Here is a 20,327-nt window from a genome sequence, read left to right as displayed (position 1 = left end):
GTCCCTTCCAGCCCGAATGTCTATGAAATCTATGAAAATGTTGTCTGAAGTCCATGAATCTTGAGGTCCACATTTGGCCTCCTCATGCAGAGGTGCTGCGTACCTGCGACTGCCATTAACGTCCTTCAGAGCCGTGGGCTCTCTTCCCTTTGCAAGCATGAGGCCTGTTGCCTTTGAAAAGTGACTAATGGCTTCTTCTGGGTCCACGCGGCTTCGTGTTTCTGTTGCAAGTAAAAGCCTGGCAGCAAGAGGTGAGCGTGGCTGGCATATTGTCACTGTTGATCTGTCTCTCCCTGGTGTGCAAAGGAAGTCTTAGGGTCCTCTCACTCCAGGCCCCGCCACACTTGTGCACAATGAAGCGCCAGCCCCAGGCCTCAGAGAGCCTCCTGGGTTTGACGTTTTCCTTCGGTCATCTGTTTTTACACCAGCATCAAAAAGACAAAGAAACGGCAAATCTCCCCCAAATCTTGGGGGCAGGTTTCACACAAAGCCAAAGAGTTTGGAGCAAAATACCACTGATAACAGGATCCAGTTGGGCTCTGACGTTGCAAAGGCAGCTGACCTCAGAGGCGCACTGGGCGGACTTGGAGAGTTTCCCTCGATTGCACAGGTTGAAGTGAAGCACAGGTATGTCTTGTGGCAGGAATCCAGCTCAGCAGCCCCATGTTCGGTGAGTGCGTGCATCCCAGCGGTAACTGATTAGTTGCTTTAAAAAAAAAAAAGCAAATAAGGATTGTACTCTTAAAATGAAAATATGGAGGCATGCATCGCACCTTATTATTGCTGCATCATTGGGAGTTAAGCATCGCGAGTACTGTAAGAGGTGGGGTTATAAATAATGGAGATAATTAACATAGTCTTATTGTAGTTGGGCGCCAAGGGTAGAGCTAGCAGGGTGCTCCAACAAGGAACCCTTAATGGCTCCCAGGGGTTGGTTTTCAGCTCCATGTTAGGAAGAAAGTGTAAAATAGCGTCAAAAAAGCCTAGGTTTTTTTCTCTGGTTGCAGCTGAAGATAAAACGGCACAAATGCGGCTCCATGTGTTGGATAAATTTCTCCATTATTATTCCACAGACTGTATGATGTTCAGATGTATTGTCTTCCAGGTTTTAACGACAGGGAGCTGGAATTTTTAAGGCTGCTTCCATCTGCACCCAATTATAAAAAAGCCATCAAAAAAAGCTATTTACTAGCTGTCAATTCTGAATGACTTCAGAAAGCAGCCCCTCCACCTCCACTGATAGCTTCCCAACAGCCACTTAGCGTGAGGAAGTTGTGGCTAAGAGGTACATTAAAACAGCCTGACATCAATCCAGCCACTTAATCCTGTAGCTTGGAGATGGTTCTACCTGTAATAGCTCCGAGAGAGCTTTTTGGATGCCTGGTATGGTTTTAAAAACACTTGGAGTTGAGGCAACGGGTTTTGGGCTTGTGTGTGCTGAGACCTCAATCAGGTGCCTGCTTACCATGATTTCCTTCTGAAATGGCATTCGTGAAGGTGTCCAGGCAGGATCAGGACCTTGTTCATGGTGTACAACCGCATAGGAAGGCACGGCCCCTTCTCCTGCAGAGCTCGCTTCCAAGAGGCAAAACCTGACAAAGGATGGATGGGCCGGGGGGGAGGGCTGCTACCCTCAAGCCATGTCCTGAGGGTTAACATGCAGTGCCAGCCCTAATGTCAGCACAGCAAGGTTGCTCCTGCTTGATCCTGCTTCTGCACACAGGTTGATCCTGCTTTTGCATGCAGGATCTGGAAAGTAAATGTGGACCAACACGTCTCGGTCATGAGAAGTGGCCAGCAGGTGCCATGGGACCTTGCCAGGTCAGTGCATTTCAGGCAGATCAGCCTATGGGTTTGGCCAGGAAATAAAACCAAAGCAGTTATGGCTGCAGGTTGTCACCCTGTCACTGCCTGTCTCCACTGTTGCCCCACAAACATGAACATGCATTCATTGCCAAGTGCTGGGTGAGACCATAGGTCCATCCTGCCCAGTGTCCTGTGCCATATGGGGGCAGAGTGACTGGGTCTGACCAGGGTTTTCACCCTGCTCCTCTTTCACTTGCGGCCTCCAGCACTTAAGGTCCACGATGCTCTGATTCAGACACTGTGTCCCTAACTCCCATGTTCAATAGCTACTGATATCCCTTTACTCCAAGCATGTCCAAACTCTGTAGGAATATGGCTAAACTACCAGCTTCCCCCACTTCTGCTGGCAACAAGCATTGCAGTTGAATGCCACGCTGGGTGAAAAAGAGCTACCTGGTGTTAGTTTTCAACTGAATACTTACTAGTTTCATGTTGTGACCCCTCATTCTTGGATTTTGAGAGACAGCCCATAATAAACCCCTGTTGGCTTTCTCTTCACCACTTAGTATTTTGTAAACCCTTGTTGTATGCCCCTTCAAACATCTCTTTTCTAAACTGGCCAGGCTGGACCTTATTAGTCTCTCCACCTATGGAAGCGCCTCCATGGGCTCATCATTTCCTGCCTAGTGCAGGGGGGCTGGACCTGATGATCGTGCAAGATCTCTTCCAGTCCTACAATTTGTGAATTGATGGATCATCCTTGCTGCCCTTTTCTGGACCTTCTCTAGTTCTTCTATCTCCTCTTTGAGATGAGGGGACCAAATATGTCAGGCCCCTCTGCAAATCCCCAGCACAGTGGGGGCAGAGAGCATTTGGTGACAAGGCCAGGGCACGAATGTGTTGATATTATATATATATATTTTTGTTTTGTTTTGGCCACTTGTAGGGTGCCTTTCACCTCTGCACGTTGCGCCTGGCTTGTATTAAGGCATTGGGTGTACCCACCTATACAGAGCTAATAGTTTGCACCTTCCCTTCTGCAAAGGACGCTGAAATGAGAGAGTGAAAACAGATGTGGGCAGATGGTGGAGGAAGAAATGGAGTCTGTTGGTCCATGAGGACTTGGGCTGGAGGCCTTGACCTTAGCCAGGTTCCTGGAGAGGTGTTGGGAGCATAGGACCCATCAGGTTGCTGAGTTCAGTTCCCTGCCCTGGCACAACCTGTACTAGGCTTCACAGCCGTAACAAGCTCTGCTTTGGGGCACAGGCTCTCATTGCATGCTTGAGCTGGGATCTTAGAGGAGACCTCTAAATGCCTCCATAACGAACATGGATGTAAAAGTTTACATCAGGATCCAACTACTTCCGCTTCTCTCGCCCTGTTGGAAGGCTGCTCTGGACCTTCCGTTTGCTGCTGGCTCACAACCGAGAAGGTTAGAAACCTCAGACCAGCACTTGATGGGCTGGTTTCGTTGGGGATGATCCTGCCTGGAGCAGGGGGCTGGACTAGATGTGACCTCCTGAGGGCCCTGCCAGCCCCCATTGTGATTCAGATCACCAAGCTACATTTTTTCACGGCCAATTTGTTCATGTGCCAGCATCCTCCTTTGGTTTCAGTAGCTCCTCTCCCCACCCTCCCGCCTCCCCCCTGGTGTTTACCAGCCCGCTGTATTCGTGGACCACATTCCTATCCCCTCTCGGCCTTCGTTTGCTTGGCTAAGGGAGCCCAAGCTCTCTTGGTCTCCTCTTGCAAGGCAGGGATTCGAGCCCCCTGCTCACCCAACTGCGTCCTGCACCTGTTCCAGTTTGAATTCCTCTGCCTTAAACAAGCATAAACCAGCATTTACACAGCATGCCAAGCGAGGTTTCACCAGTGCCTTCTGCAGTGGCATAAATGCTTCACTCTCCCTACTGGAAATACCTTGACTTGATGCATCCTAAGATCACATGTGTCTCTGAGTCATAGCCCATCAGTAGGTCCTGGCTATAACTAAAACGCATAGATTTTTATCCCCCTCTGCCGTTTCCAGCTGATGCATTTTTAACTAACAGCAGGACTCCTTTGCTAGGAGTCCCTGAGGGCAGGACCTTGCACTTCATGGTATTAAATGTAATGCCACTTGTTAGAGATCACTCAGTTCCTCCTGTAAGATATTCTGATCCTCCTCTCTGCTGACAATGTCTCCCTGCTTTGCATCACTAGCACACTCCTACCCTTTGTGCCAAAATCATGAATAAACTTGCTCCCAAGACCAATCCTAGTGCTCTAGTAGTAGTCTTCTTCAGCCTGATCGTTCTCCTTTCAGCGCAGCCCTTTGTTGACCCCCTTTCTGAGGAGTGTTTGTTTCGGCACATGGGATGAGTGCAAGGCGGTGTTAGAAAGGCACTCCTGGAGGCTTTGGGGGACCTAGTTAGCGGCGCTTTGAATTTCTCCCAGAGCTCCTTGGCTGTCCATGGAGTGCCCCCGTGCCGCACTGCCCGCCCAGGCTGGCAGGAGCAGAAGCGCCTGCACTGGTCAGGTGGCAGACTAGTGACCTTGCCCACTCGCTGTGCAGGGCACTGCATCTAGCTGTGAGATGAAGCCCTATAGATGGAAGAGGGTGAAGTGAAACCCAGCGGGGTAAATCTAACCCTCTGGTTGAGCTGCACCTGAGCTGATGCTCCCCGTCTCTGAAGACGTGTCTGGAGGCAAGGGTTGTTCAGAGCAGGCCTCTTGCCCGCCCTGGGGATCATTCTTCCAGAGGCATCCACTTCTGTACCAACCTGGCGTGGCTGGTTTTAGCCTCTCTGCCTTCGTCTCTTCCCCACTTCCCAGGGACTTTTTTGGGGTGTCTCTTTCTCTGGAATCTCGGTGCAGCACTCCCCGGCCCGACCGGAGCGTTTTCTCTTTTTATGGTACAACCTGCTGGCTGGCCGGGTTCCTACGCTGGGTATAATTAGCAGTCTTGACAGGTGGAAGGGATTGGGTGACCCAGGGAATGAGGTTGCTCTGTAGTAGCCCTAAAGCCAGCTCTTGCTTCACCTTAACTGACATGTGCGGGATGGCAAACAGGTTTACAGTAACCAAATCCTCATGTTTGATCTGGCTTTAATACCCTGGAGCAAGAGAAGGGCATCTCGCATAACTCTTCCCCCCCCCTTCCATAAATAAATAGAAGGGGCTTTTCCACCCACCGCCTCCCCTCCAAGCTGCCTGGCCTGAAAAGAGCACAGGACTGAGAAGGTGATGAGCTGCAGCCCTCCCTTGCTGTCTCCCTGCTCTAGGTCCCCAGGCGAAGCTGATTGACAGGCCCGCGGCCCGGAGAGCCGCTTCGGGGCTGTCGTGTTAGGAAGGAGAAGCCAAACATGTTGTCATAGGAGAGCGTGGCCAAGCTAAGAATGGCTTGGAAAAGTCATTAGGAACCTGAGCCGGGGCCACGGCCCTGGAATGGGTTTCGCACGGTTTGTTTTCTTTATAAAGTAGATGCTCGAAAAGGAGCCAGTGAAGCTTTCCCAATGCAGTCACCAGCTCCGAGCCTGAGATTTATATTATGTTTGGGTTGTGGGGGGGTTCAAGACCACAGAGGGGGCTTCTAGTAGCAAGCGCTGTCCCCCATTAGACTCACCCCAGTGCATGACAGAGGCAAATTGGCCATTAGTGGAATGGAAAGTGGGTGGGAAGGAAAGGGGGTAGGCCGTGTTACGTAAAGACCCCGGGCACGGCACCATCCTCCAATGGGTGTTTTTGCTTCTGCTCTGACACGCGGGAAGGACGAGCCTGTGGGGTTTTTTTCCGCCTGTTCCTAAGAATAGCTGCCCCCTGCTCTGCATTGTTGCAGCTTGTAGCATGCCTCCAGCTGCCGGACACTGTGCTGCAGTGACCTTTCATGCTCGCGCCAAGCCAGATTGCCCATTGTGGGGCTTTGAACTCTCCAGAGCTCGTCCCCTGCAGAAGGCAGGGACCCGGTTAATACCAGGCCCGCGGCCCGGAGAGCCTGGTATATCCCGGGGTAACCCAGGCTTGGCAGGAAGGGGAGTCACTAGGCAATGCTATCCCCTCCGGCATGGCATAGCCATTGGACTGGGAATGCATAACACTGTCATTAGCCCCCATTAAAGACCCTGGGACCCTTTTCTGCATAGCTTGGGGTTGAGCCCTGAACCCTATTGCAGCTTCCACCTTGGATGATTGCCACTGAAGTGCCCACTGGGTACTAGAGTTCCCACGTCCTGTCCAGGGCATGCATATGTCATTGTGCCCGTTCAGGGGCGGGTAGAGGTGAGTGAATAATGCAGTGGGATGGACTTGCTTATATATGTAAAGTTTTCCATGACGGGCAAAAATAACTTCCTGGTACGGGGGGAAGGGGAAGCCCCTCCACGATCCATGTGTTGGACTGGACAGGCAGAAAAAGGATGCAGACACTAGTCTCAACTCTGCCACCGCCTTACTCTGGCCTTGGGCACGTCACTTCATTTGCTCCCATTTCCCCTTCCACCCTCTGTCTTGTCTGTAAGGTCTTTGTGTACATCTCCTTGCGTGTCAGAGCCTCGATTGTAATGGCATCCTGCAGGTGTCTGTAATGCAAGTAATTGGTGACAAGAACCTAATAGCCTACCTGCAAATAATGTGGACAATATTGAGTAAAGTGAACTTGGTAGCATCATATTACCTGGGCAAACGTCTTGGAGTGAGTTGCTGGGATGTCTAAAGCAAGAGCGACCTTCTCAACCTCCTGCAAAAGGGGAAAAAACATGGGAACCTTTGAAATGAAAAATACTGTAGAAACGTATGATCGACTGTAATCCCACCATGGCCTGATCTGACCTGAGAAGCCACAGTTTGTGGCAGCAGTACGTCGGGGAGTGAAAGTCCCGGTGGTGGCTTGTCTGCAGTGACTGGACACGGCTGGAAACAGCTTCCTTCACATCCAGCATCCCATGGGAATTTTAGCCAGGCCCCCTTCCATGGGGATCTCCTGGTAAACCCCCCGCCGCATCTCTCGGAGAATGCAGCGCATCCCTTGAAGTGGGGAGAGGCAGGGTGAAGGCGCTCTGGTTGGGGTGGAAGTAGCTGGTGGGGTCCAAGGCCCAAGCTTGGACGAAGCAAAGATGTGACTGTTGCTGATGGGAAGCAGCTTGCTGGTTTGAAACGGAGGCCTGACTGACCGAGGCTGGCTTTCAGGATGTTGCTGTGCCTGGCATGTGTGGGAAGCAGAGGCAGGTATCACAAAGTGCTGTCTGCTGGGAGAGCGCATCTTAGTGCTACAGGAAGGCTCCAGACCAGCCCAGTAACCAGAGAGCACGGCGTGAGGATGTCACTCGGGTAAAAAATGAATCCCTCATTGCTGTCAGAGTCTCTCCTTGCCATGCTCTCCCTTCTCTCTCTTCCTCGCTATGGTCCTTTGCTGTTCAGCAGGTTGCAAGGATGGCACTTCACGTAGGCATAGGAATGTCACCAGGGAGCCCTGGCCCCCTTCCAGCAGCAGGCATTGCATTCGCTCTTCCTCCAGTGTCCCCCCCGCAGCTTCATTTCAATGGGATATTTTTTTGCTTCCTGTCAGAGTCCGGTGCACGGATGTCGAACATCTGCTGCGCTCCTCCCAGATGGTGCTTGCATTTTGCTGGGGGAGCAAAAGGACATCTCTGCAGTGGATGTTTTACCTGCTATGAGGTCAGCTCTGGTAGTTGGTCCAGTACCCCCCTCCTCCCCCGCTGCAAGCTGCTGCCGAGGACAGTCGTTTTTGTGGCCTTCCTGGGAAGCACTGGACAGAGGGTATCGTCAGCTGTCGCATGCCTTCAGCCCCACTCACTCTCTCTGTCCAACTCATTCATCGTTTGATGCAACTCTTGGCTTTATTGCTATGGGGCATCTTTTCCAGGGGATGGGCCCTTAGATGTTGACAGCCCTACTGGAGAAGCCACGGTGCCTGCGTCTTGCTGGAGCTGTGGCCTGATCTAACCCCAGCATGAAGCGACTTCAAACAGATCAGCCTCTCTGGTGTCTGAAGTGCATTCAGCCATAGTCAAGTCTCCCAGCAAGAGCTGGAGAAGCCCCATTAACTGGGTTCATTTAGCCAGAGCCTGGATAAGGACACGCTGCAGGGAACAACCTGGCGCTGGCTTCCCAGCCTCAGACTAGGTGAACTGCATGTCACGAGGTGGGGTGGGGTAGTGGGTTGCAGGGCCCAGGCTCTTCAAAGACTAGATAGCTTCACAGTCCGGTGTCTGATCTCGCCTCCGTGCTTTGCGCAGGGCAGCAGAGGTGTGTCGGTCAGTCATTTAACTCGTGGTCCCTCTCGTGCGCTACATTGTGCGACACGTGTGTGCCGCTGCTCCAGGTGACAGCGAGCAAAGGGTTCATCATGCTTTGGGGACCCGGTGGCAGGTTGGAGGAGAGTAGAGTAGGTGTGGGCTGCTTGTGTGCTGGCTCTGAATTGGTACACAGGGGGTGTGCATGGGAGGAGGGGAGATTTGCATGGGAAAGCGGAGACTAGAGTCTGTTCCCTTCCCATCTGCATCGTCCGCCTCTGGAAATCTCCACTGAGAAGCTCTCTCCTGCCTGCCCAGCCTGTGCATTTCTTCCCATCTAGGCAGCAGCTTGTTGAACAGCGGAGGCCGCTGTGGGAGACAGCTTGTGTGAAAGGTGCCATAAAATCTCTCTGCATTATCCCTGGGCTCGACAGAAGGGAGTCTTTGATCCCTGTGCTACAGCCATAATTTCGACGAGGACTGTCCGCTGAGACTGGCTCACGGAGAGCGCTGCAGCAGATGTCAGTGAGCTGTAGCCTGTCCGTGAGGCTGGGGCTTTGAATGCACCGTAGCTCACACCCAGTGTGCCCAAAGTCCTGACCCCCAGGTCCCAGAGTGTCTGGTCCTGTGCCAGCCTTTCCTGTCCCAGTCTGCCCAGCTGCAGGTGTTACGAGGGGGCTGGACCCAGCTGTGAGCCCTGACTGACAGGTGGGGGTGTGCAGTTGTTGCGTGTTGCCTGGTCCCACTTCCAACCAGAAGAAATGAAGAAATGTTGGGTAGGGCGAGGGTACCTGCTTTTTAATGCAAGTGCTCTGCTGCTGTCATCCCAGGCAGTCAGCAAGAAATCCCCAGGGCAAAAGCTGATGTCACTACAGCACTCTTGCCCTACCACCTGATAGCTGGACACCCGTAGAGGCCCAGCATTTGAACTGCTCTGTCTCCAGCTTTGGAATTAAAAGCTCATTTCTTTACAGTGTGTAAGATTGCATCCGTTGTGCGATCACTTTACTAGCTGCGTGTGTACCTGGTTGTTCCTGTGGTTACCATGACTGTGGGTGTGCAATTCAAATAACTGAGCTGATAGAGAATCATAGAAGATGAGGGTTGAAGGGACCTCAGGGGGTCACATCTAGTCCAACCCCCTGCTCCAAGCAGGACCAGCCCCAACTAGATCATCCCAGACCTGGCTTTGTCAGTCCAGGTCTTCAACACCTCCAAGGGTGGAAACTCCCTGGGTAACCTGTTCCAGTGCTTCCCTACTTGCCTCGTGAGAGAGTTTTTCCTAATATCCAACCTCAACTTCCCTTGCTGCAGCTTGAGCCCATTGCTCCTTGTCCTGTCGTCTGCCCCCACTGAGACCAGCCCAGCTCCATCCTCTTCGCAGCCCCCCTGCAGGGAGGTGAAGGCTGCTATTCAATCCCCCTCGGTCTTCTCTTCTCTAGACTCAATCAGCCCAGTTCCCTCAGCCTCTCCTTTTTGCATGCACAATTGTAGCGGTGTAATAGGGCTTAGCTGGGCATGTGCTAAGGGAATTGTGTATTGATGCTGCTGACTGGTTAACTGTTTCTGGTTAACCTTGGCCAAAAGAGTCTCCAAGGTCCTTGCGCTTGGAGGACTCTCGGCTTGCTGCAAGGGCAGGAGACACTCTTGAGGGCAGGCTGCCAGCCATCTCTTCACGCCAGGAGAGACCGGTGCCAAGCCTAGCTCCTGTGCAGGTCCCTCCTTTTAGAGCAGCGTTTTATGCTTCAAACCTCTGACTCCCCCAAGTCACTTCAAAGCAAGCATATTCTTCTAAGTAAAGCCAGCGGCAGCAGCCCAGGGGTCGTTGTCCTTTGCATCTCTCCTCTCTGCTCTGGAAACAACCACAGACATCCCCTTGCCTCTTCTCTCCCTCCCCAGATGTGTGAAGGCAAATGGGAAGACCTGGGATTATTTTTTCTGTAACAGAGAAGACAGAGGGGGGGATTTGAGAGCAGTCTTCAAATGCAAAGAGAGTGGTTATAAAGAGGACGGGGATCAATTGTTCCCCGTGTCCACAGGGGACAGGATAAGTAGTAATGGGCTTAAATTGTACCAAGGGAGGTTTTGGTTGGAGATTAGGGAGAAGTTTCTCGCTGAGGGTGGTTCAGCGCTGGAACAGATCACCTTAAGGAAACCTCCATTTTCTTTCTCTGTCTCCGAGCCCCGTTGCCCCAAGCTCCCACTGGGGACTAGGTGAAGGGCACAGTCTGGCAGCGATTGGCGTGTGTTGGATATACCCCAGCTGCAGATCTCTGCCATGATGGAGCACAACCCTTTCCTCAGGATCCTGGGCAGACATGGTGTCGGGCATCTGCTTGTCACCAGCACTTTGCCATGGTAAAGGCCTGATGCCAGCCCCTAGACCCTGGCCTCCCTCTGGCAGGAAGGTGCCCTGAGCAGCAGCCCAAAATGGATTAACTTTGAAGAGAGGGAGCCTTATTCTTCCCTGCTTCTCTTCACTCCTCCCTGAGCTCCAGATGTGTGTGACCAAGGGCGGTATTACCATCCCAGGAAAAATTGTCACCTGATTTCCATGCCGGGTATCTCTACAATGGCCTCTTTAGGGGAAGGCAAAGCGGATGGGATTTTATGGTTGGCGACTAGCAAACCAGGGGTGCAAAGACCATGCACTTGGAACCGGATGAGCAAGTCTGAATGGCCCCTGGCATTTGCAGGGGAAGAGGAACAGCCTCCTGTCTTGCCCAGGCCTAGAAAGGAAATAGCGGAGCAGTCATTTTCCCATTGTCTTTAATGATCTGTTAGTGCCACCTGAAGGAAACAGCCTCTCTTCATTAACTTACCATGCGGGTCCTTGGGAAAGTGAGGAATCATGGCATTTGCGTGTAGAAGCTCCTCACAGTTCTGTGTCCTTTTCTTTCCAGTGCAAGAAGAAGCACACCCTGGTGTGTCCTGACTTTGCCAAGAAAGGTGTCTGTCCGAAGGGCGCTCGGTGCAAACTGCAGCATCCCCAGAAGCGACATGGGAGACATGCCTCCAGCTCAGGGGACTCTGACCGGGGCAGCTCGCCACCGAAATGGAGGTGGCTTGGGGAGCAGACACTCAGGTAAGGAGAGAGGAAACTGAAGCAGCAGTGTCCTTCTTTGCCTAAATTTTCTTTAATGGTGAATGGATGCATGGCCTGGGCTCTCTTGCGTGTGCTCCTGACAGCTCAGTTCTCTTAGGGTTTTGTGAAACCAGCTGCACTTTCTTTCAATCTCTTCTAATCGACTGAACCGATTATCTGAGAGTCACCAATTCAGACCCCTTCTGATATCAAGATCACTTCTCAAGCTGCAGATCTTGACACTGGGATCACACTAATTATTCATTATGGGGGCCATGAGACTTAAGAGGCTCTGACTTGTTCTTTGGTTTGGCAGGGCTGGTAGCAAGAAGCTTTTCTTGTGAAGCTGATTTTCTAGTTTTGTGCCTGTAAGTGGAATACATGTAGGTTGAAAAGGCCTGACTGGAGGTGCATAACTGATTGGGGCCACTGCTTGACAGGTCCTGCAAACAAAATAGGGTCAGACTGAGTGAGAACATGGAGGGGGGATTTCCAAAGAAACTCCTGCAGGGTGCAGTGGATGGGTGATTAGGGGGTACTTTGTCACTATGGTTCTGCAGACAGTGTCAAAAGTGATGCAAAACCATGGCCCCAACCACTGTAGGCTCCTGTGGTATCTTTTACAAGGGTTTGGGGGGTACTAGCCCCAAGTCTCAAGTGACTCCATTGTCAGCCTCTACACTCCCATCACTCAGGTTGAAACATCTGCCCCAAAGACCACCTCTGGCCTGGGTGGAGGAATGAGCTGCAGTGTCTATCTGGAGCCAGAGTCTTCTCCATCCCAGATGCCATCCTGGCTGTGCTCCCTCCCTTATGTAGCCATTGCCTTCTGGGGAGAGGACTAGACAGAGAGCCACCAAACCACTTCTACCATGGATGGGGGAGACGGCTTCATGGTGCACAGGACCGAACACATCCTAAGCTTCCCTCTGGGTCCTGTCATGCAAAGGCAAATGGATTCGTTGCCTTCCCCCAGGAAGCAGGGACATGGCGAGCTCAGGGAGAGAGGGAGGAGGTTTGGGCAGGGCTGTGAGGGACTGTTGCAGCGCCGCTGGGATTTATTGGGTCTCATAACCCCAGAACATCTCCCTCCTCACCTGTGATGCCGGCCCGGCCAGCTGAGAATCACACCCCAGTCTCCTGCCCAAGAGCTTTAGGCCTAGGTTGCTCCACACTACAGGGTGTAAAGGGGAAAGAGACCCTAACCTTGGAGACGGGTAGCGAGCTGCCAGCCTCCTTCCTATACAGAAGCATCTGTTAGAAGAAGCCAAGGTGGAGAAGGACATGGAAACATAATCAGTGCTGCAGGATGCCTCTGATGTTGCGCTTGGTGCTTTGTTAATCACATCAGCAACTCTCAGCGTAAAATGACTGCGTGAGCCTTGCAAGGGGTCATTGTCCTCCGTGCCCTTGGGGTCTATTGATTATTTCATTTTAATAATGCTGCGTGGCTGCAAACTACCTTGCTGGGCAATCCACCAAGCCTGGCACCCAGAGGTTTCTCCTCTGCCATTAACTCTGTGGGTTGCAAAGGGAGAAGTGTAATAACACTGTCAGGCAGGCAACCAGGCAGCGGTACAATGCCTGACCCTCTTCTCTCCCAGGCGGGAGCGCCAGCTCCACAGCTCATCTTGCCTTCTGTTTTTAATTGATCGCCCCTTTTGCAGAAGAGGAAACAGAGCCTGGCTGACATCTTTTGCCTATAGAAATGGGTCTGGGCCAACCAGAATAGAGGGCAGGTCTGAGCCACACACAGGAACCTCCTCTTGCCCAGCAGAGGATTTTCAGCAGGAGGGGAGGGGACCATTCTGGAGGAGACCAGAAGGAGCCTGCCCTTGACTGTGTTCATAGCTGAGGGCAAGGCTTGCCTCTTCCTGCCATGGTGGCATCTTAGGATGGGCACACAGCTGGGGACATGGGGGCAGGGAGCCTGTATAGGAAGGGGAAGAAGTAAGCAGAAAATGTTCGTGCAAAAAACAAGGGAAGCCAGGATAATATTTGCCCCTGGTATCTGTGGGGTGCTCAGATCGCAGTGGCTGTCCAGCACCGTCAGCGTCCACAGCCAGCAGTTTCTTCTCCACCTTTGATAACGAGCTCCCACGTGGCTGAAGACTTTGCCCCTCGTGTGGGACGACGCGAAGGGCCGAGGGGTTGCGCTGTCCTGCATTTCCTCCGCGCGTGCTGCGGCCGAGTTGTTTCAGTCGTTGCCAGGCCTTTAGAAATCAGCCTTTGTCACATCCCGCGGTCGCCAGCACCGTGCTCCCTCGCGTCAGTGGGCACGCTGCGTTTTCTAGGGTAGATGCCCGGTCTCGGGAGAGAACATCCTCACGCTGGCACATTGCAGCTGCCCTGGGGCACCTGCCCGGGGAGCGGTGAGGGGTGAAGGTGGAGCCCGCCAGGCAGACGTGCTAAGGGCAGAGCTGCTTGCTAGGACCAGAATAGCACGGGGTGAGGCGTGCTGGCTCGAGTTCCCCCCCTCCCCGGCCGTGTTAGCAGTCCAGCTTTATCAATCCCTGTCAGCAGCCTGTCACCCAGGCTCATCAATGCTGCGGCATTGAACGCTTCCTGGCTCGTCCTGCCCCCGTCCCGCCCCTGACATCTGTGTCGCTCCTTGGGAACGTTTTGTTAACAGCACTAATGAGTCTCCGGGAGCCGGCGGGGTGACAGCACGCACGGGGCCAGGGGACAGACAGGGAGGTGCGCTCAGCAGGGGGCATGGCCTGCAAAGCAGAGCCACCCAGGGACCCATGGCAGGGGGAGCGGCAAACATCCCTGGCTCTTCCCCCACAGCCCTTCCTCTGCCGAGTGACTTTGCCACCCAGCGCCTCTTCCCCTGCACAGCAGGTGTCTTGGGGTTGCACTCGATCCTGTTTTTTAGGCAAACCTCATATTGGCATCCTAGGAGCAGAGCCACAGGCTTGCCTGAACAGCCTGCCCTGGGGTCGTGATGGGCAAAGGCTGCCCAAAACAGTCTGGCAGTGGGTGCTGGGGAAGGGACCAGGTGATGTATTTTGGTGGCTGGCTCGGAGTTGGGAAACTCCACCTGTTCTTTGGAAGGCAGCATTACATATGAACCCCTCTCCACCTGCAAAATCCACCCCCCCTTCAGTCCTGCCCATCCTTCATCATTCCCAGTCACCTGGCTAGAGGCGGGCAGAGCCGGACCCCCAGCCCTCTCTATATCGGGCCCCCGGACGCATCTTGGCAGCGCAAGGCCCTGCCTTGTATGGTAGCACAGGGGAGCCAGCACAGAGGGCTCTCCAAAGTTACCCCGAGTGAGAGAATCGGCTTGGAATGACATCCAGCTCACATCCCCCTTGTGAACGAGGTGTAAAATATTTCCTTGCTCTTTTTAGGTAAGAATGCAGGAGCTTGGAGCTGGCCAGCGGGGAGCGGTGCTATGCAGAGCTGCTTCCAGCCGCCTTTCCTGGGAAGGGGGACAGCAATCTCTGCCTGAGAGAGAGAGAGAAGGGGCCTGGTTTAGAGAAGCTCTGAACCACTCAGGCATTTTTTCCTTTATTAGCTCTGTCAACAGAGATGTCAAACGAGATGAAGTGTCACATTAGCCGTGTGCCCTCCGAGGAGCGAGCCATGGGGACAGGCTCAGCAGAGCAGATGGATAGCTGGGACTGGGGATGGCTCAGGGCCTGGTAAACCCATTGCACCCCGCCCCCCAGCCTTTATAGCAGGAGAGGGCACTTCAGTCTCCAGCCCAGCTCCCTTCCCCCTTGCTGTTTGGCTTGACTTGATGACCCAGAAGAACGCAGGTGACTGGTCTGGGCCCAGTTCAAAGCTCTCCAAGTATCCGAAGGGTGGAAATTTCCTTCATGGGGAGGCTGGGATACTCTGGGATGTAAATAAGGGTAAAGGGGCCCAGCTGGGCAAAGGGAAACCTCACACTGAATATTGGATTGCTTCACAGGACCACCAGTGCTCAGGTCATTGAACACTGGATATAGGGCAAGGCCCTTGGAATTAGACCGTAGGGAACAGTTTATGCCTGGCATTTAGACAGCCTAGATGAGCTAACGTGTCTCCTGTCTCTGACTCCAGTGACTCCTTCTCTAACCTGTTGACCTTTCTTGCTGTTCCCAGCGGGTTCCCAGTTACTGCCATACTCATGTGTGTCTTTCAGGAGGGAAGCAGCCCGGGTCCATGACGATGGAGAGGTGCCCGGACCCTCCAGAGCGGAGCAGGAGGTCAAGTTTTGGAGTGACACAGAGGCCCCCGGCACCAGCAGGCTCCAGAAGCTGCCGTCCTTCATCTCTCTGCTGTCATCCACCTCCCCAAGTGACGAGGCCCGCAGACCTGAGAGAGACAAGGCAGGAGAGGAGACAGGTACAAGGCTGCTGTTCTGGGTAACGCTCTCATGAGCTCTGGGGCTTGCTGTGGTTGTCCAGACCTAAGCACGAGCTCTGCATCTCAGCGTTCATTGCTTTTGCTGCCTCAGTCATACAGGACCACTGCTGTTTCGTAATTGTTAGGGGCTGGAAGGGACCTTGCTGATCATCGGGTTCAGCCCCCCTGCATTTGGGCAGGTGCTTCAGGGCTGCTGCTGCTTCAGTCCTACACACCTCACTCATCACTCCCCCTTTCCCCAACCTTGGCCTTGGCTTCCCTTCCCTTTCCACTCCTGTACCTCAGTCCTCACCTGTTGCAGCACCTGTGTTGCTCTCATGTGCCTGAATAGTGGCTTAGGGCTTTGATGGGACCAGAGCTTCATTAGGGGTTACCAGGCAAATTGCATTTGTCCATTTGAGCTGGACATCACCAAAAGTGGACTCAAGCCATTGCTTCACTCTTCCATTTCTGTGCGGATACAGCTGGGTGAGCTGGGTGTAGACCCCTCCTTTCCTTGTCCTGTGTGTTACCTCCAACCTGCTGCCCCATGCTGTAGGTGAGCACCATCCTGTCAGTCACCAGCTTCCAGCGTGTGTTTGAGACGCACGTACGTCCTTTCCAAACGTAAGGAGGCAGCAGGGTGGTTCAGGGAGCTGCTAAGACACCTGCCAGCATTTACTGTTGGGACTGAAGGCTGTTTTGTGAGAACACCCACTCATTCGGTGTTGAGATAAATAGCGTTAAGAGCCGATGAATGGGTGGAGTCACTTCTCCTGTCTGTAGGATATTAGGAAGCACCCCTAATACCTGACAATAACCTTGGGCTCCTTCATATACAAAGCTAAAGGCCTCCGAAAGTACAGTGTGCGAGAGAGTAGAGCAGGTTTGGCTGGAGGGCATGGAAATAGCTAGGCTCATCCCAGCACATTTTGCCTAGGAAGTAGATTGTGATTGCAGCAACAGAGGAAGGCAGAAATACCTCCATAGCCCTTGCCAAGCTTACCTGGGGGATGACAGATACATAGGCCATGTGTCTTTGGGGTCATCTACCTTTCAACAGCATGAGGAAAAGGTGCTGGGTAGGACATTTTGCAGCAATCACTCCAAGCACCGATGTCAACTCCTGTGCTAAGATATGGTGTTTGGTGTTGTCTGCCCTGGGAGGGAGAGGGTGGAGGTGAACAGTCGTCCTGCTGCCAGTATAGGAGCGGCGCTGACCCAGTCCCTGGGGAACCTTTCCATTTCTTCTCTGCCAGGAGCCAGCCATCACAGCTGGGAGACTGTAGGGCAGCGCAGGGAAGGTGATCTCTCCCGCTTCCCTTGCCCTGGGAATGGCTCTTGTGGAATAGCTGTAACTTAGCCTGCACCTTTTCCCTAAAAGGGTCTTTATTCAGAGGCAATCAAGGATCATCTGCTTTGCTGCATAGTCAGTAGAACTGGACAAAAGTGTTTTCAGTGCATTCATTGGAAAACGCAGCGGGGAGGTGGCCAAAACGATTTGTGAATTCAGGTTGACCTTGGGGAATTCAGCCCGTCAGAAAGGAGGAAAGAAAAGCCCAGAGGAAGATGCTGGCAGCGTGCTCTGAAACGTACCCAACTCTTCAGAAAGAAAAAAAGAAAAAGGCAAAACTGTTCGATAACCTGAAGAAGCAGACTGTTTCCTTTGACATTGAACTCGGCACTTCAACTGACCTGAGGCAAAACGGTGTTGTTTCACCAGTTTCATTGCAATCCCTTAGCTCCTGAGGGAGGTGTAGGGTCTGCTGAGCAGCTCGGAAGACTTGCCCTCGAGGTGACTGATGATCACAGAGTCCTGGAGAAGTGGGGCTGGACGGCACCTGCAGAGCTCACCTCTAGTCCAAGCCCTGCCTGAGACAGGGTCAGCCCTGTGCAAACCAGCCCAGACAAGCCATCATCTAAGCTCTACAAAAGACTGTCATGGTGATGCCCATGATGCTGGATTGTAATTGTAATGGGGAACGGGGAAGAGAGAGGATCTTGAGAACCTTGTTGGAGGCTGGAAAACTCTCGTGTGAAGACCACTCCTTTCAGAAGTTGCTGTGTGGGAAGGGCTGATATTTCGAGGCCATCTTCAGTCCTTCCCATGGAGAGGACTGAGGAGGCCCTTGAAATATCAGAGCAGCCAGCTGCACAGCCTCCCTGAGTGGGGCAAGGGATTTTGCTGTGATAATAGTGCCAGAGTTTCACTGAAGGGGTGGGAAGCAGCTGCTTACTCCGGAGAACCCGTCTGCTCCGGAGATGAGGACCAAGTCTGTTTCTGGTTTACCATAGAGGTGTGATTCCTGGAGAAAAAAGCATTGAGGGTGAGAAGAGGCTATACACGTAAAGGCCTAGCATATTGCAGAGGTATCGCTCAGCTGTGTGTCTGGGTTTACAGTTTTAGTCCTTGTTGTAGTCCCCAGGCCAGCGTCGGAGACTGCCAGAAGATCCTGTTCGGTTTTTAGCTCTTCGTGAAGGCTCCTGGACCGTGCTCTGCGTGTGTTGGGGATCACCAGGGAGGAGCAGAATTGCAAAAGCGTTATGAAGGGGTTGGCAGGAGGGAGAAGAGAGGGTCCAGAATGAACCAGGGTAGAGGATCCGGGAGTCGCACTTGAACCTGCTTAGACAGCAAGTGCTCTGAGGCAGGGATTCTCCCTTGGTTATTCCTGTGTGTATAACATGGACCATGTGGCCTGGGCCTCCACCACTTCCCACAATACAATTAACAGCTTAACCCAACTAGAAGTGGTCCCTGTAGGAGGAGGCCAGATCTCCTTTGGCATGCGCTCTGGTATGCGCGGATGGGTAAAACGTACCTCTCTGACATCCACAGCCTCTGATTGCACCCAGAGGCACTCAGGTATGTTGGCTGCTCCTCTCTCCACTTCCTGTGCTCTTCTGTGCAGTAGTTGGTCTAAAGAATGAAACCAAACGGGCGCTGAAAGGTAGGTATTGGTACCTAGTCTGCTCAGGCAGGTACCCTGATGGTTGGAGGCGCCTCATGTATATCATGGAAGTAAGGCGTCCCGGCCTGCTTGTGTGGATGGGTCAACCGGGGACTGGAGCAAGAGTCAGCCAGAAGTTCAGATGAGCCCCTTCTCCTCCTCCCTTGCTCTGCTGCACGGACCTTCAGAGCAATGTCAGCCTTGGCGGTAAAGTGTAAAACCCGCGCCAAGGCCAGGAGGTTCCAAGACATCCCGAGGCTGTGTGGAAAGAAGGATTCCCAGGATTAGCAGCATAGCCCTGGCGTTGCTGGCGTGCGAGCTCCTGGAAGGCGGGCTGCATGGTCATGTGCTATTGAAATGCAGCGCAACAGGAGCACGCTCCAGGCCATGCCCTTTCAGCAAGGATCATTGCCTCTATAAAGGGTCTGTGATGCTTGGCTTCCCTTTTGAAGCACAGTGATTTCTTCCTCCCCCCTCTTGGCCCTGTTTCAGCTCCTTTTGATCTCGGTGGCAGGGCGGCTGCTGTCTGTTGCAGGGAAGTGCTCTTGAACCAGCAAGTTAAGCTGGCTTCTTTATCTCTGCCCTGAAGATGGAGCAATTAATCCCCAGAAAGCAAGCTGCTGAAATGCCGCACATCGCTTTTGTCAGCCTGGAGTAGCTCGATTCCCAGTTGCTCAAAGGAACAGGCGTCAGATGGGGGATGAAGATGCGCCAGTGGAAAGGGCACCTCCAATCTGGGAGAGGCATTGATTGCTAGTTGCTCTTTGCCAATCACAGAGGAATATTCTTGGTCCTTGCAGAGGGAGAGGCGAGAAAAAATAGCTGGTTCTGTGGCTTGTCATTTCTGCCACAATCTTCGGCGCAGTGAAATGGAGCAGCTCACTCATACTTCCCAGCATCTCCCTCCTCTTGCCCATCTCCTGCCCCGTGTTGCGGGGGAACGGCAGTTCTGATGCACCTGCCAGCATCTCGTCTTGCGTTTTCCCTTGGTCTCCTCCGGAGGTGAGAGGCAGGGAATGCCAGGGACCTTTGTGTCCCCTACAGCACCTGTGGATCAGCATCCAGTGTCAGGAGAAGGGACCATGCAAGTAAGCCAGACCTGGGAGTCACCAGAGCTGGTGGAGGTGAATCAAGGGTAGGAGATTTGGGGATGTGTCAAGGAAGCTTCTTTTTATTCCTTTCCCTCTCAGGTGCACAACTCCTATCTCAGGACCATGTCTATCTGCCTTGCTCTCATCCCGGAGGTGGGGAGCACAGAGCGGCTGCAGATTGGTAAGGAGAGCGGGGCAGCTGGAGCGGCTTTTCTTGTGTTTTACAGGAGTTGAGGCTAACAGGGAAGTGGAAATGTGCAAAAGCCGCCTTAGTCTGGAGAAGAGAAGACCAGGGGGGCTTAGTTAGTCTTACCTCAATCCTAGGCAAGCTGTTTGAGAAAATTATTCTGGCACACATCCAGGAGGGGCCAGCAGGGGACTGCATGCTTAGGGGTAACCAACACAGGTTCATCAGTGGCAGGACCTGTCAGACCAACCTGGTGGCCTTTTACGACCAGGTCACCAAATCCTTAGACGCAGGGTAGCAGTGGACATCATCTTCCTGGACTGCCGGAAGACTTTTGACACTGTCTCTCACCCCGTTCTCATTAAGAAACTGGGGGGCTGTGGCATAGACACCCACACAGTCAAATGGGTCGCCAACTGGCTGGAGGGCCGCACCCAGAGAGAGATGGTGGATGGGTCCTTCTCAACCTGGAAGGACATGGGCAGTGGGGTCCCCCAGGGCTCGGTCCTCGGGCCCGCGCTGTTCAACATCTTCATCAGTGATTTGGATGAGGGGGTAAAAAGCACCCTGTTCAAATTTGCTGATGACACTAAGATGTGGGGGGATGTGGGCATGCTAGAAGGAAGCAACAGGCTACAACCA

General features: G+C 53.1%; 1 protein-coding gene across 2 annotated transcripts in view; it reads left to right on the top strand.

Moving 5' to 3' along the window:
- The window catches only part of ZC3H3 (zinc finger CCCH-type containing 3), a 369,357-nt gene that overhangs the window by 310,594 nt on the left and 38,436 nt on the right, over positions 1–20,327 (top strand). For both annotated transcript variants that reach the window (XM_019528254.1, XM_019528255.1), the window contains exons 10-11: positions 10,940–11,121; positions 15,257–15,459. In XM_019528254.1, coding sequence (XP_019383799.1) covers positions 10,940–11,121; positions 15,257–15,459 — 385 coding nt within the window. The remainder of the gene's footprint in view (positions 1–10,939; positions 11,122–15,256; positions 15,460–20,327) is intronic.

The sequence above is a fragment of the Gavialis gangeticus genome, unplaced genomic scaffold (genome assembly GCF_001723915.1).
Source record: "Gavialis gangeticus isolate Ggan-Ray unplaced genomic scaffold, GavGan_comp1, whole genome shotgun sequence".
Taxonomy (NCBI): Eukaryota; Metazoa; Chordata; order Crocodylia; family Gavialidae; genus Gavialis; species Gavialis gangeticus.
The sequence above is the reverse complement of the archived record's forward strand: the minus strand, read 5'-3'. Positions and strand labels throughout refer to the sequence as shown.